We start from the raw sequence: 16,363 nt of genomic DNA, 5'->3' as shown, positions 1-16,363 counted from the left end.
CAACTTAACTACCAATGATTTACAAGGAACTTCACAGAAAAAGAAGCCCAAAGTCGCTTATAATAAGCGGACATGGCAACAATGTTTCTACAAATCACGTACGTTGAAACGGTTGGAGCCAAGGGGTTTAGCCCGCCCCCTGCTACTCGTCATCCAATCCGATTATCCGATTACAGACAAATCCCAGTCTACGTCATACTCAAGTACATTCTGGTCCAATCAATGGCTCTGTCCTGTTCTGATGTATTTTATGTGTCGATTACAAAAATTAAACATTCTGTTATTATGTGCATGCATGCCGAGAGGTTTTGGACGTACCAAGAACATTTAAGTAAAGTAAAATACAAAAATGCAAGTAAATGATATACAGTGTGTGTGTGTGTGTGTGTGTGTGTGTGTGTGTGTGTGTGTGTGTGTGTGTGTGTGTGTGTGTGTGTGTGTGTGTGTGTGTGTGTGTGCGCGCGCGCGTGTGCGTGTGTGTGTGTGTGTGTGTGTGTGTGTGTGTGTGTTTGTGTGTGCACCAAAATAATATGACTTAATATTATATATGACATAATGAGACAACCAGTAGATGGGGCAATAACCTTTTCTATTCTTTTTCTTTTTTGTAACCCAAAATAGGGCATCCATTCCAAGTAAATTAAATTATTTATAGGGGCCTTTGTATCTTCCCAAGTTTACATCCCTGTGTTAACATGAATGTGTAAAAAATAAATGGGGCAATATAAAAAATAACATCAAGTATGTACATGTGATTTTAAATTGTTTTAATCATGCAAGTTAATGGACACACTTTTTCCGCTGCAGTTGTTATGGCTAACTCCCAGCAGTGCCATCCATGATTGATCTCCTCTGCCTGTCCAGGGTCAGGAGAGGGCGTAAGTGTCTCTCCATAAAAACTTTACGGACCCACTGCTGCAACCTGGCTGTGGTTTGTCCTCATGGATGAGGTGCTGGGACAGAGGCCTTCCACCACACCCTTGTCCTAATAGAGTACAGAAGTCCTGACGTCACTCGTTCATCCCCAGGTTCGTAAAGTAATTTCGCTATGGAGAATAACATTGGGTCATCATAGAATCGTCTCATATAAGAATTGTGGTCCAAAAATAAACAAACTGTCTCTGCGATATAGTCAGGGAGGAGGTTCTGTATCGTTTATGATAGTCAGTCACTTATATTTGATACAGTCTGTTTCTGGCGAAAATTAAACTAATTCGGCGGAAGTAACATTATCGTTTTCTCACCGTCAGTTGATGCTTCATATCCATAAGAGTCAAACCGCCGGGGTCATTTGTTTATTTTTGGAACACAGTTCTTATTTGACGCAATATTAAATACGTCTATGGGGATTCAGAATGGGGGTTTGTCTACCGCGAACCAGGTAGACAAACCTAGGATGTGTAAATTACGTCAGACTTCGGTGCTCTATGGCCTCCATCCCTAAGGACATGCCAGGCTTACAGCAACTAAGGAGGAAAACCAGCCAGAGCAAGAGAGAAAGAAAAAGAGAGGATAAGTTTGTTGGACTAGTCAAGGAAGACATGAGGTTGTACAGAGAAGCAGAAGATTGTTCTTTAAGGAAGGCCCTCACAAAATGCCATGGTTTTACATATTTATTGTTAAATTAATCTTGAGGTAGGGGCTCGGGTGGCACAGGGGCAACATTTCCTGCCCACCACACCACCAGGAAGAAGTTCCTCCGCGGTGCATCCAGCTTGGTTGTGTGCTTCAAAGAACACAATTGGACATGTTCGCTGGAGGAAATCCAGGCAGGGAGGGCACTCTTACAGGTTGGTCAGGGCGCCTCTTCAGAGGGTGTGGACCAACAGTATAGGAGGAATAGTGTACGTCCACATTCATTACGTCGTCCCAATGAAAATCCAAATCCTTACAGTCAGGTGAAAAGAAGTGGTCTTGATGTCACGTGTATCAGAGACACGTGGCTGTCTGTGCTCTGCACTGGGATTATAAAACACAGGGAATCTGGAATTGACAGAATCACAGAACAACTAAATTAGAAGAAAAAGGACAACATAATTGTAAGGAAAATTATATTATCGTTTTAGAGTCTTCTACTAAGGTCTAGGGAGAAAGGATTCCAGAATTCCAATCGGATTATAGGGCTGACTAGATTCTTATTGTAATGAGATTAGAGAAACAAGATTAAACTGATCAGGTGTCAGGTTATTACCAGCCGTGACAGCGTGGCTGGTATTGTTTTCACCTTGTGAGTCTGTGTGGTGTTTATCATAGGTCAGTTTAAAATGGCAGCATCCCTGGTTATTGAGGTGTATGTGTCTGTCTGTGCGTGTGTGTGTGTGTGTGTGTGTGTGTGTGTGTGTGTGTGTGTGTGTGTGTGTGTGCGTGCGTGCATGCGTGTGTGTGTGTGTGTGTGTGTGTGTGTGTGTGTGTGTGTGTATGTTTGTGTAAAAAATATATATACTTTATAAAAATACTATGGAGAAAATGTATACACATACAAAATGTATGTACCATGGCTGACACTACAAATAGAGATGGTATTGATGCCGTTATGGTCCATTAAACTCTGTGCTTTGAGTTTGAAACAGGGACACTAAGTGTCTGAAAATAGGTACCCATTTGAAGTAGCTGAGAGCAGTGGTGGAAAAAGTACTCAAATGTTTACTTAGTCAAAGTAAAAGTATCGATACTGCAATGCAGAAATACTCTGTTAGAAGTAAAAGTCCGGTATTCAAAATGTACTAGAGTAAAAGTACAGAAGTATTGGCATCAAAATATACTTAAAGTACCAAAAGTAAAAGTACTCATTCTGCAGAATGTCCCATTTCACGGGTTTCAAATGTATAAAATGTATAAAAATCTTTTGAAAATAACAGATCTACAAGCTCACAACACGTCGCATCGCGACGCGTTGTGAGCTTGTAGATCGTCTATTTTCAAATAGCCTAAGTTTAAATAGGGCTGAAGTGGTTAATGTAAGTTTTGTAATAATAATCAAAATCTACAAAGTAACTAGTAACTAAAGTTTTTGTAGTGATGTAGTGGAGTAAAAGTAAAAGTATAACAAATTTGAAATACTCCAGTGAAGTAAAAGTACCTCAAAATTGTACTTAAGTAAATGTACTTAGTTACTTTCCCACCACTGGCTGAGAGACATAGCGTTGCAGCGGCATGGACACTACCACCTGCTTTCCTCTTTATTTATTGATGGACCTGTGTTTTCACAGGCCTTGATGCAGTTGGACATCTGTGGCAACAGTGGGAGATGGAAGCTGGATGTGTCACAGATCTGTGAATAGCTGTCGAAAAGGGAGGGTGGGGGGGAGGCTCTCTGGAGTAGCGTGTGTGTGTACAGTTGAGTAAAAATATAGAGAGCATAGCAGTGGTGGCCATTTTGTGGTGCCACAATTCAAAAGCCCATTAATTTTTCCCATAGAGATTCATATATTCAATATTTATATGAATCCTTTTAAGCCTGGAACCAAGCCATCCAGGCTCCTGGTGAATCATGACCATAAAACATTTGATTCTGTGTAATAAAAATATTTTATATTTAATGATATGAGATACAGTACTATATTTAATAAATACCCTTTATTTTGCGGTTTAACATATTATTTTTACACAGAATGTAAATGCCCTATATTGGTGCCCTGGAAAGCAAAAAGCTACAGCACACACCTTTCCCCAACTCACTGGTTTCTTATTCGCTTCATTAATATAGAACCGTTCAGGCAATGTGAAAAACTCGGACTCCCCGCAACTTCATGTTTTACTTACTCCTCAGTGACATTGTAAAAAAAGAAAACACCGTAACCCTCCATATTGGACTGCTGTAGGCCAATGTATTACTTAAACTCCACCCCTCCATGACAACATCCTATTATGGGCTACCTGATCCCCACCATTGGTGTCCCCGTCCCCTGTGGAACACATTTCCATCCGTTTACTTGAAGACATATTAATGACCTTTGAGGTATACCACTCCCTGTCTGTCTTTGTGAACATGTCAAGAGACACAATGAGGGACCAAGCATAATGAATTACTCTTAAAAGGGCAACAGGGTCTGGCATCTCTAACCTGTGTTGCAGCAGTACAGGGAACAATAAAATGTAACATTTGTTTAACCAATCCTTAGATATGGTCGCCTAGCTTCAAACAACGCAGTCAACGGTTTACACGCTAGCAGCACAAAGCAAAAACCTTCTGATATTTCTGATATGGACACTCCAAGAACCCATCTGTTGTCTAAAATAATAGAAAATCCCTCTCAATAACTACACGCATAAGACTACTTTTGTGATTAATTTCCAGCAGGGGCATAAGCAACATGGGTTGGGTTCAGTAAAATAAATAAGTTACTATCAATGAGCGAAAATGGTCATAGGGTGAAGTATAAATTAGGCTTTACACAGGCTAGACACTTCCAAAGTAGCCCGCTGCACCAATCACAGACTCTCTTGCATCGACTTGGGTTTCTATCATAGCCTGTCTCTCCTCGGACATGTTATGATCAATTAATTAAACCTTCTGGAGTTTTACAATCAAAGATGTGCAAAAAAGAATGAACCCCACATCAGGGAACACAGGCCGGTAAAATGTAAACCTATTCATTATCCTCTTTCGAACAAAGATCCAACCACGAAGATTTGTGACATGGCTCAGTCAGATCGAATGGGAATTCATTCTGCAGGAGAGATATATGAGCAGCTCCCACACTTTCACACCGGAAGGCATTGTCCCATTGAAGTCTGTGCTATTGGACTTCAAAGAGTGCACTCGTCGCAGAGAAGATGATATGACCCACTCTGTTACCGGAGGTGGTGGGGAAATATGCCCCTTTTTGTAGTAGCTGATTGAAAGGTTTAAAGACAGACAGGGACATAAATAAATAAACAGACCTCATTCACAAAGATGAGGTAGACCTTTGATCTAGCACAGCAGCGAGGAGTTGGCTGGGAGTTAGACTGAGACAGTGCACGTGTGTGTGTGTGTGTGTGTGTGTGTGTGTGTGTGTGTGTGTGTGTGTGTGTGTGTGTGTGTGTGTGTGTGTGTCTGCGTGTGCACGCGCGCGCCCGTGTGTGTGTGTGTGTGTGTGTGTGTATGTGTATGTGTATGTGTATGTGTATGTGTATGTGTATGTGTATGTGTGTGTCATAGACTGTATAAGGTGTGTGTGCAATAGTAAATGCAAGAAAACAACAGCAAATGAAAATTAGACAGAGAGACAGAGAGAGACATACACAGAGAGAGACAGAAAGAGACAGAGACAGGGAAAGACAGAGATAGAGACCCAGAGAGAGAGAGAGAGAGAGAGAGAGAGAGAGAGAGAGAGAGAGAGAGAGAGAGAGAGAGAGAGAGAGAGAGAGAGAGAGAGAATGATTAAAGCTAATAGATCTTATTAATAGTAGTCCTTTTGTTGCTCTGCTACTGGGAGCACACACACAGGCTTAATGGCACATAATTCCCGCGCTGTTGATGTAACATGTAGAAAGCATGGCAATGGCAGCCGCACTCAGAACATCGGCTCTACCACATTTGACATAGGCTATTTGACGTTTTAAACATTTAGCAGATGGTCCTATATCCAGAACGACTGAAAATCAGTACAACTGTGGTCAGAAATGCGGTTTCTGATTCGTGGAAATGGGGACGTACTTTTTGAAGGGTACTAAAGGGTTCTTCAATATGCTGAGTATATCAATGTCACACTGCCTCCAGCAGTCTGCAGATGTATAAAAGGCATTCCATTTATGCATTTTCATTAATGTACTTCACATTGTGACGTGTTGTGAGTTTGAAGATCTGCTATTTTGCTCATATTGACTGAAGTGGGAAAGCAGTTCCCAGATTTTTTGCTTTCAGCCATTCCATTGCATCGTTAAGAGGATCAGAGATAAGATCATATACTCTAGGTGGCACTTAACAGTTCGGAACAAACGCAAGAGAGTCATACTTTGATCCACGTTGACAGTGTGGCATGGAGAGGCCGATGCCTGGCAGATAATGTGTAGCGAATCATTCCACCCTCCCACACCCCGCAGTACTGAGCAGCCTATGCAGGGCTAATTCGATAACCGCTGGGAAAGAAGAGCGACTTCTGGTGCACTCCCCTGCGTTGCGGCCAGGGAAACTAATTCCATTCTCTGCTGTTTAATCTTCATATGCTCTTCCTCACATCTCATCTCCTCCTAATTGACATGGAAACCCTCCTCTGCCCTGAGCACTGAGCAGTCATTATTAGGGCAGCACAGAACTCTGGAAATACAAATTAAATTACGGCGATCGGATATCAGGGCGAGTTTTATTTGGGTGAAATAAAAATGAGAATTTATCTACATTTAGTCATATACCAGACAGGCTGTCGTTGGTGTGATGGTTTCAGGGTATGAGGGAGGAAGTTAGGGTGGAGTACTTTATTGATTTTAATTCCATTAATACCTTATGACCGGCTGCTTGGCAGGCACTCCCAGGCGAGTGCCCATGTCAGTTATCACGGTTGGCCTGATTGGGCTTCCTTATCGCCTAAGGCAGGCCGGAAAGGAGCGGAGCAAAATTTACTTAAAGTACTAAAAGTAGAAAGTACTCATTGTGCAGAATGTCCCATTTCGCACGTTTTCAAATATGTATACAAATATTTTGAAAATAGCAGATCTACAAGGTCACAATGCGTCGCATCATGCTTGTAGATCGGCTATTTTCAAATAGCCAAAATATATATATAGGGCTGAAGTGGTTAATGTAAGTTTTGTAATAATAATCAAAATCTACAAAGTAAAGTTTTCAAATAATTGTAGTGGAGTAAAAGTACAATATTTGCCTCTGAGATATAGTGGAGTAGAAGTAAAAGTATAGAAAATTTAAAATACTCCACTAAAGTAAAAATGCCTCAAAATTGTACTTAAGTACAGTACTTGAGTAAATGTACCTAGTTACTTTACACCACTGCAGAGCATTACATTATTGTTTGCACTCATGTGCCACTTTCCTGTGTGTAGGCTATAGGCTACTGTACATAATTATGTGCTTACAATATGTTTCTTGCAGGCTACTTCTATTAATGAGGACATGAACATCCTCAAAAAGACAGAGATGATGAAAAGACCTTTACAGTCTTCTCCTTATAGGGCGATTTTAGCATTAGGGATTGAAGTTAGAGTGTGACAGGGATAGAGTTATGTTATATGGGCTAAGGTTAGGGTTAAGGTTTCAGCTAGTTGGGTTAGGTCAAATGGTACACAGTAAAATCTGCAGTGTTAATTTAACTAACTAACCTAAGTGTGAAAATGGACCCATATGATCCTATGCCTATAGCCTTGCATCCCTTCACTGGTCACTTTTTTAAAATACATTTTAATTACTTTTAAAGCATGTCTGGGTGGGTCTAATGGCTCCCTTGCTAAGTTGCTAATTATTGACTTTTTATTATCCATATTCCATATGAGTCAATGCTAAGCCTGTGACCCTCAGACAAATAAAGGGTCTGGTTGTTCCTAAAGGCCACTGTCTCTTTGCCATCAGGGCCCCATGGGCTTTGGAATGACCTATCTGAGATCAAAGCAGGGCAGCAAAGTCAGTGTCATAGTTAGACTTAGCTTTTAGATCGTTTTATTTTCTTTTATTGTGTACTTTTTATTATTATTTTTTGTATTGATAATGATTGTAGCCTGTGGTAGCTTAATCAGTCATAGGTCCTCACAAGTACCTGGATACAGGTTCAGTGGGCACAAGGTTTGGTGCCTGATGGCCATCGCATTCAATATTTGTTCCCAAAATGTAACAACATTTTATAAATAATTTTGCTTTAGAAAATTGTCAGAAATAGGCCTACATGATTTTAACATGCATTAAATTTACCTTGTTTATCCCCAAAATGACTGGATATCACAGGTTTTGTAGCAATTTGTAGTAATATTGGGCTTTAAATGTAATAATAAAAAAAATATTATTTGCAAAATAAATGTAGATATAAAATAAAATATAAATTAAATAAAGGTGCCCAGTGTTCTCAGGGGTCCACTGTTCCGGAACGGTTACCAAATAGCCTGTGTACTGACATATGTGAGCGTGTACGCGCGTGGGCGTCACTCCTTGATTGATTTCAGTGGACCCGATGCACGCATGCATATCAGTGTCACACTGCCTCCAGCAGCAGTCCGCAGAAGTATAAAACGCATTCCATTATATGCATTTTCATGTACTTCCAGCTAGCTTTTAAATCTCTCCAGCGACGTCGACATAACTCCGTCCATTAGTCTTCTCTGTCTGTGTATGCACGTATAGTGCATAAACGTGTGCGCCCGCGATACAATATTCTTTAATAATTGGGATTAATAGGAGACAGTGCGATAAAGGGTAAACCCATCAGGCTACCCTCGCGTCGTGCTTCTACCAATTTGCGACAGACCCGGAAGACTCGCCCCAAAACACGCTCGCCCCCATTTTTTGGCGGACCGCTCGCCCCCAGCAGTTCTTGTATTCTTGTATTTGTTTTTACTTAGGATAAGGTTGAGGATAAGGTTAGAAATAAGTTTAGGATTAGGCATAGTTTTACTGAGGTTGAGTTTAGGAAAACGGTTAGGTTTTGGCACCGTTTTACAAGTTACTTTTAGGAACAAGGTTAGGTTTACCGTTTTAGGCATAGTTTACTGCGGTTACGTTTAGGAATACCAGGTGGCGACCGTTCCGAGGTAGCCGGATTTGCCCCGGGGCGACCGTGTTTTGGGGCGAGCGTTTACCCTCGCGTCGTGCTTCTGCAAATTTGCCACGGCTCCGACAATGTTGCCTAGTTTAGTGGTTGCGTGGAAACTAAAAGGCTGCATTGAGCGAGCAGCAGCAGCAGCACTCATCTAAAGGTGCATTTCCACTGGTGCGGCGGTCGTGGTACAGTAACAACACCGGCTGTGTGTGGATCTCTCTATCTCCTGAGCACAAGTTGAGCAAGCAGCGACAAGACTCTCTCTGATGGAGGCTTACCGAAATATTTACAGACCCGTCTTTTGGAGCGCTCTCTGACCAGCTTTGGCCGATTATTTATACTGTATTGGACACCGATCTTGCCGTGACACCCGTCATGAGAAGGAGAGGAAAAGCGATCAAGATGTAAGCTACGTGTTGCTTTACAGAATGCATGCGTTTGTCTTTGAAATGACATAGATTAGTCTACATTTTTACAACATAGCGTACATTTGCTCACTTTATTTATTTGTGTAATTTAATGCAATTGCTAATCAGTCTATTAATAAGTATGCTGGAAAAAAAGCTTTGGATGATGCGATCGTACTGCTCATGATGACTAAAACAAGATGAGAGACAAACTTAACAAGGGTATCAATTAACACGAGGCACCATCCATCTACACCTCTTGTCCTGTGAGTTTATTTTCCGCCAGAAGCTGGTTGCAAATAATGCGTAATTTGTATGAGACAGCACAATATTATAGCTATATATACTCAGCGGTAAGAACAGGACGTAAAAATAATTGCCTATGGCAGTGGTTCTCTACCTGTGGGTCGGGACCCCCCAGGGCCAGGGGGGTCCCTACATGATTTTGGGGGGGTCCCCAGATGACAGTAAAGTGACAATTTAATAAAAAATTGATTAATAAAAAAAAAGAAAGAAAGAAAAGGAAAATTCCTTTACTGCATCAGAAGTACCCCGGTAATCATCAAACTATACTATAACAACTGGTGAAATATTGGCCAAAATTTTCAACAAATATATGAAAGAGGCAAACATTTTGAAAATAGCCAATCTACAAGCTCACAACGCCTCGCAACGGCAGGCGTTGTGAGCTTGTAGATCTGCTATTTTCACAATATTTATCTGTGGAACTGAGTTAAACAAAATATAATGCCTCAACTCCTACATTCCAAGTGCTTATCAGGGTGGGGGGGGTCCCCAGTTCAAATATGATTATTTTGGGGGGTTACGGCCTGAAAAGATTAAGAACCACTGGCCTATGGCATACTGTATTATTAAAATCAATTTAGTAGGCCTCATTATTTTATCCAGAACCTGTGTTATAAATAGCTAATATGCCAAAAATAAAGTTGAAAAGTTAATTAGATAAACTAATCAAGTAACATTTAGGTTACTAGTTCATTGAAGAGTGATTTAGACCTGGCAGTTTATCATCTGCATTTTGCAACACAGTATAGGCATGATTACACACAAACCAATCAATCTGACAGCCTTAATGAAAACGTTTGTCCCTTCCTGTTGTTTTAATCTTTTGCAGCAGGGTGAACAGAACACCAGCTTAGATTATTCTTTATTTAAATAAATATGTGGGTCTTGGCGGACAATAATTAGATGAGGACTTTAATTTAGATGGACGAGTGGAGTCGGCAGACATGCAGGGATGGCGGATGTAAGGAGCTGAGAGACCTTAAACAGGGTTACACTAGCACTAAAAGCCTGTCTTTCAAACTAAATATGTTAAGATCTTTGCTCTTGCCATTGACTCTCACCCCATTTAAACAGTAGGCCCATAGCTGTAAGCTATAAGTCCATTAGGCCTATGGTGAAGTAGTTAAACGCTTTCCTCCAGAGCTGCACATTTCCCTGCCAAGGATCAAATCCCCCTCTGCTGTGTGTCTTACATTAGGGCCTATTGATGAACTGGCATGAGGAGAATAGTTACAGAGATGAAAGAGGTGAGATGATGCACAAGCAATTTTGCACTAAGAACTTCCTTTGAAGAGATGTCATCCTTTTCAGAGGCTGGGTGGTGTTTGCGTGAGCATCTCAAATTATTGCTCGTCGTGCAGTTGTGCTGCCAGAGACTGACAGATTGCTACAGCATGGTCTGCAGTGAATTTATGAAGCCAGAAACTGACCTTTCGGTGCTCGCATGCAATATTTGTGGTGTAAATTAAACACCAGCGGGGATTATCAACAGAAGAAGGCCATGGTTTTTACCAACACTGACAGAATGGTCCTCATCTTATTTAGAGGCCAACTGATTTAAAGTGTAGATGACGCTGTCTGTTCTGATCGGGTTGAATGGCTACCAAAACTGATCACCGTATATCAGCATCTTTGAATAATATATCTGTCAAAGTAATAAACTTTGACAGATAGTCAGGCAGTCAATCCTGACTATCTGTCAGGCAGTCAATCCTCTCAATTTGAATAACGCAAGTAGTGTGTCTCTGAGCAGACCCTCCCAGCCTCTCGATGTCCCTGTTAAGTTTGCATCCTTCCTTCCTTCCCCCTCTCCTCCTTTTAATCAGCGCCCACCTCAGCCAAAAGCCACACCCCTCTGCCCTTTCACTGATACTTCATTCACAGCTGTCCTTAGTGCCCCATGACTTGCTAATATTTCCCCTTTCCTCAATATCTCATTAGTGTCCCTCGTCTGCCTGGCATAGTGTCTGTGTTGTCATTGTAATGTTACCTCTCTCGCCCCAGTTCCCTCGGACATGGCTCTTTCTCTCACGACTGTGTGTCCAATTTCCCGTCCTTGCCTACATGCATCAACTCCTCCTCCACCAACACCACCATCGCCTCCTGTTGCTTCTGCCTTGTTATCTCTCTGTTAAATGCCAGGCTAGAACACTGTGTGATGGGGGAAAAGTACTGCCCTTGTTTATTATATTTTTTTACCGAACAAAACATTACCCATCAAATTTAGCAGGCTCTTGTTATTTCCCCAGGGCGTTTGACCCCATCCACAGTGCTATTCTGCTCCCAACAATATGAGCACCAGCCGGTTCTCTTGTTTTGTTGTGATGAAGAAGGTATATAAACATCTCATTATGCATCTCGGGGAGGCCGAGTGCAGGCAGGCAGACAGGGCCTTATGACCCAGGCTTGAGCTGGATCTGCGTCCATCTCCTGATGGCTCATTACGGGGACAGTTTGGCAGGTGTTTCTTGAGCTGGCGTAGTACAATGGATCTTATTAGCTCTGTCCCGGCTCAGACAAACCCTCACCCGCCCTCCACCATGCCCTCCCTTAAAACACAGACACACCAACAACACACACCACTAGCATCACCACCACACTCTGTCCTCCTCCACCACCCCACAACGTCATGTGATACTAAGAGGTACTTAGAGATCGATTTCATTTTTAATCGTGGTAAGTGGATCTTGCCTAGTCTCCGGCTATTTTGAAGAAACTCAGAAGTCCATTTGGGCCCCATGGTTCCCTGCAGAAAAGAAGACTCATCACAGCTGTTTTGGTGGACCTAGGTTCTGTTCCTAGCATTAGCATTTACCCCTACAAAAGGATTAGGTGGCCAACGGCAGCGTCGATGCTATCCTGACTTGAGGAGCTTTTTCTCCCTATAGGAGGATTAGTAATAAGATAGCAGGTATCCCTGATCAGTTATTAATGAATTCTGTTAGGGTGGGAAGATGTACTATTTTAAGGATTAAGGATTACATACAAAATAAAAAAAAGTATAAATTACAGAACACACAAACAAGTGTTACCTCTGTGTTACTTGCACTTTTGACCAAATGACCTTAAGTCTTTCTGATGAAGCAATTACTGATAATTATGCTCGTTTTGTGTTTCACAACCGCAAGACATGCACAGTCTGTCACAGAATAGTTAAAAAAAATTGCCAATGGCCAGTGAAACAGAAAAATGTCTCCCCCTGTGCTCTTGAGCTGTCATCTGCCAGTCGTTGAGAGAATGAGGCAGCACTGTACAATACATATAGCACAGTGTATAAGTACGATAGATTCTGTGCAAAACATTCATTTTATTCTTGTTGTTGCAGGATTATGTTAATGCTACAGACCGTGCAATGAAATAGGCCATCACTGCAGGGACGTCAATTAAAAAAGAAACAGTGGCACTGTGCTGCTCCTTCTTTTTTCTTAACCCCCTGCTGGTCTGAAGGGGCTTTTTGGTCCTTATAGATTTTCCTCAAGCTACAAGAGAAAGCCAGTAGTTTATGTCCTCCAGCCATGCTGAAACAAGAGCGCCAAAACATCCCCGCTGCCTCCTCACTGCAATTAGACAAGTTACCCTCCATCTGTGTATTAAATAACACACTGCAGCGTCTCAAGAACATCTCCTGTCAATCACCCGTGTTTTGCATGGGGGAGAAGCACTGCTATTTCACAGTGTAATTTGCACTCCTCTGATAGGCTGTATTCTGCCCTCTACCAAACTGACTTCCTGTTCTCTTTTTGTAGGCTTGACAGATACTGGGGTGGTTGATGTCCCCCCAACTCACCACCGCCTCTCCGTGACCCGGGCTGTGGTCCCTGGAGCATGCCCATACATCCGACATGCCCCTGCTGGTGGGCTGGCTACTGCGCCACTCGGTGGTCATGTGTTTACTGCTGCACAGCCTGGTGCTGATGACCTTCTGCTTCCATCACGCTGCCACCAGTGGCTGCAAGAGCTGCTACTGCTCCGATATCGAGGGCGGGGGGAAGTCGGTGCGCTGTAGCAAACTGCAGCTCAAGGAGATCCCGCAGGACCTCCCAAATGACACGCGGCGCATCTACCTGGACTACAACGAACTCACCACAGTCCCGGCTAATGCCTTCGCCGGCCTGTCACAACTGGTCGAGCTGGACCTATCCCACAATGAGCTGATCCAGCTGGAACCGGGGGCCTTCAGAGGGCTGGGCCCCTCGCTGCAGGCGCTGGATGTGTCTTCCAACAAACTTGTGAACTTTAACCTTGAGGCGTTCGAGGGCCTGCGCGCACGTGCCAACCTGACTAACAACCCATGGCACTGTGACTGCAACCTGCAGATGGCCATGCTTCATGTAGACCTGGAGCCCGCATCACTGGCGGGCATCGTGTGCCACACCTCAGATCCCCCAGACATAGGTGTTGACGGGTTGGCCTTCCTGTTGGCACCAGACATTGACTTGTGCGTGGGGATGAAGAAGACCACAGATGTGGCCATGCTTGTTGTCATGTTTGGCTGGTTTACCATGGTCATCTCTTACCTTGTATGCTATGTCAGATCCAACACGGAAGATGCCCGCAGACATCTGGAGTACCTTAAATCTCTGCCTGGCAGACCGAGGTCGGAGGAGTCTTCCACCATTAGCACTGTGGTATAGGGGTGTTCCCACACACATTCCAGAAGGAAGCTCCAGCCTGAACCTAATATGGTCATCATTGGTCTCAGACAGTTCTGCATGGCTGTTGTGAGGCAAGGTGGCCGACAAGACATGCGTGCAGGAAAACCAGGCCAGAGCAATCTAGCCCAGATTAATAATTCAGCTATCAGCGGCCCATTAGGAGTTTGCATTGGCTGAGTATACGGTCTGACCTGCACACTTGCGGAGTAAAAGCAGGAGGCATGTTTTAGGTAAAAACTGAAAATGGGATTTAAATGGGATTTATCCAGTGGTGCATGCACCTAGATGCACCTCTCTATTCTTTACGCAGACCATTCAGGAGACTACATCAAACAGCAATATAAACAACAGGAAGGGGCGACATGCAGGTTATGCTCAACTATTACTCACTCTGTTACTCCAGACCCCTACATGTACAACTGTTTTCCAATAAATAAAAAAATCATCATACATAAAGTGTTCACTAGTATATTAACAGTGAAATTATATTATTTTCCATTAAAGCTACAATCCGTAAGTTTTAACTTTAGTCTCCCTTTTCTCGACGGACAGGAGTAATTGCAACAATGTCCAAACTAAAATAAAGATGGCAGCATATCGAATACCTTTATTGACATTGCCAACAACCAGTAGGTGTCCTACCTGACAGACACTAGGGTTGAAATCTTTCATTGGAATAATAGGGAGACCACCTCCAACCATTGCATGTGCTAGTTATATTGTATTAACAACTCTGCCACACAGATTGGTTCAAATAACATTTTAGTCATTTTAATAAGTACTGGATTGTAGCTTTAAAGATGCATGTGTTTCTCGTATGGGTTTCTCTTTATAATATAGTTGATTGAAGATGCCGTGTAAAACACAAGGTAGGCGTACCAGGCCAGCTACACCCCAGCTGACCATTGCCTGTACAGGGTTTTAACAGAGTTATAATTTCAATAACACTTAAACACATAATTATTCAGCTCACTGTGCTGATGCATCAGATCACTGTATGGTGAAGGACTCAAGATGCCTTTGATCAGTTGTAGCGACTGTGAAAGCTCCATACTGATTAGCTCTTCAGAGTTCCAAGCTACACATGCTTACCATTTTGACAGGAAACTCCTCCCAGTTTCTGCTATAGAGAGAAAACAACTCCCTCCTATACATACATACATACATACATACATACATACATACATAAGCCCACGAGAACGGAAATGTGTTCTTTATAGTTGCCTATTTCCTGCGGCAGTAAGCGCATACTGAGGTCAGTCCATGGGGAGCTTTGGTCAATTTATCAAACACTGCCCAGCAAAGAGGGAAATGAGTCATCACCCAAGGGTGAAGGACACACTGTGGTAACAAAATGTAGGTCCACCTGATAGCAGCAAACTTCACACACTAGGCTTGACATTTGCTGTCCACCTGAAACCAGAAACACAGCCGTGCATCTGGAGTTACCCCTCAGCATAATATGCAAATCTTGGTATTCTTATCTTTGGCCATATCTTCCCATTGAAGTATTTATGTGTGAAGCAGAGCATTATGGCTAATTAATACTTATGTTGTATAAAGTTAGCCTAGAAGTACATACGTTTCCAGCTGAAAGGTGATAGTATTTTAGGTTTGAGATGGATTCAGGGTTCAATTCGTTAAAAAAAAGAAGACATTTTCTGTTTGTTGGGGAAAAACATTCGTAACCACTTAAGCCTTACAGTATATAATTCTTCTTACGACCAATAACGAAAGTAGCTGACCTACAAGCTCACAATGCATCATGATGTGACAAATGTGATTTTGACAAATTTCACCAAAATACGGACACCAGTGTATATGTGGCCAACATAATTATTGTATTAAATTGTCAAATTGTGATATTATCAAAAAATATATTAAGACATTTCTCGAAAAGAAAAAGCATGTATTTAATTCAGTCTGACCAGAAGTAAGAATAAAACATATCCCCACCGGTGATAAAAATTAATGACCAGAAGGGGTGATATACAGAAGACTGGAGGCAGGGATCCCCTCATCCCCCCAGCACATCCAACCCAGCCTGTCATGACCAAATGAAAAAGAGGGGACAAAAAAGCGGGATACAGTAAATTTCACGTCCTTCGCTGCGCTTCGGCAAATGAGTCATAATTGGTCATTCTCACCTCTTCACCACACAGTGACCATGAGCAAAATACAGAGAAATGTCCTTGATTCTGTGGCCATAATTAGTTGTCGGATTAAAGCATTTGCCTCTGTGCTCTGTTTCCCCCTCTGTCTGGGGAGAGGTGTCCAGGGCAGTGCTGGGAGCCTCACAGTCTGATGAGTTCAT

At 42.4% G+C, this 16,363-nt stretch overlaps 1 protein-coding gene across 1 annotated transcript; it reads left to right on the top strand.

Annotated features, from left to right (window-relative positions):
• The first annotated feature begins 8,614 nt into the window (after positions 1-8,614).
• Positions 8,615-14,262, top strand: lrrc3ca (leucine rich repeat containing 3Ca). Its single transcript, XM_080455122.1, has 2 exons — positions 8,615-9,085; positions 13,141-14,262. Exon 2 carries the CDS (start codon positions 13,237-13,239, stop codon positions 14,026-14,028), a length of 792 nt encoding a protein of 263 aa, XP_080311248.1. The 5' UTR covers positions 8,615-9,085; positions 13,141-13,236; the 3' UTR covers positions 14,029-14,262.
• The last annotated feature ends 2,101 nt before the right edge of the window (positions 14,263-16,363 follow it).

Source organism: Gymnoscopelus braueri (assembly GCF_963280865.1).
Source record: "Gymnoscopelus braueri genome assembly, chromosome: 17".
Classification (NCBI taxonomy): Eukaryota; Metazoa; Chordata; class Actinopteri; order Myctophiformes; family Myctophidae; genus Gymnoscopelus; species Gymnoscopelus braueri.
Note: the sequence above shows the minus strand (reverse complement) of the source record. Positions and strands in the feature narration are given on the sequence as shown.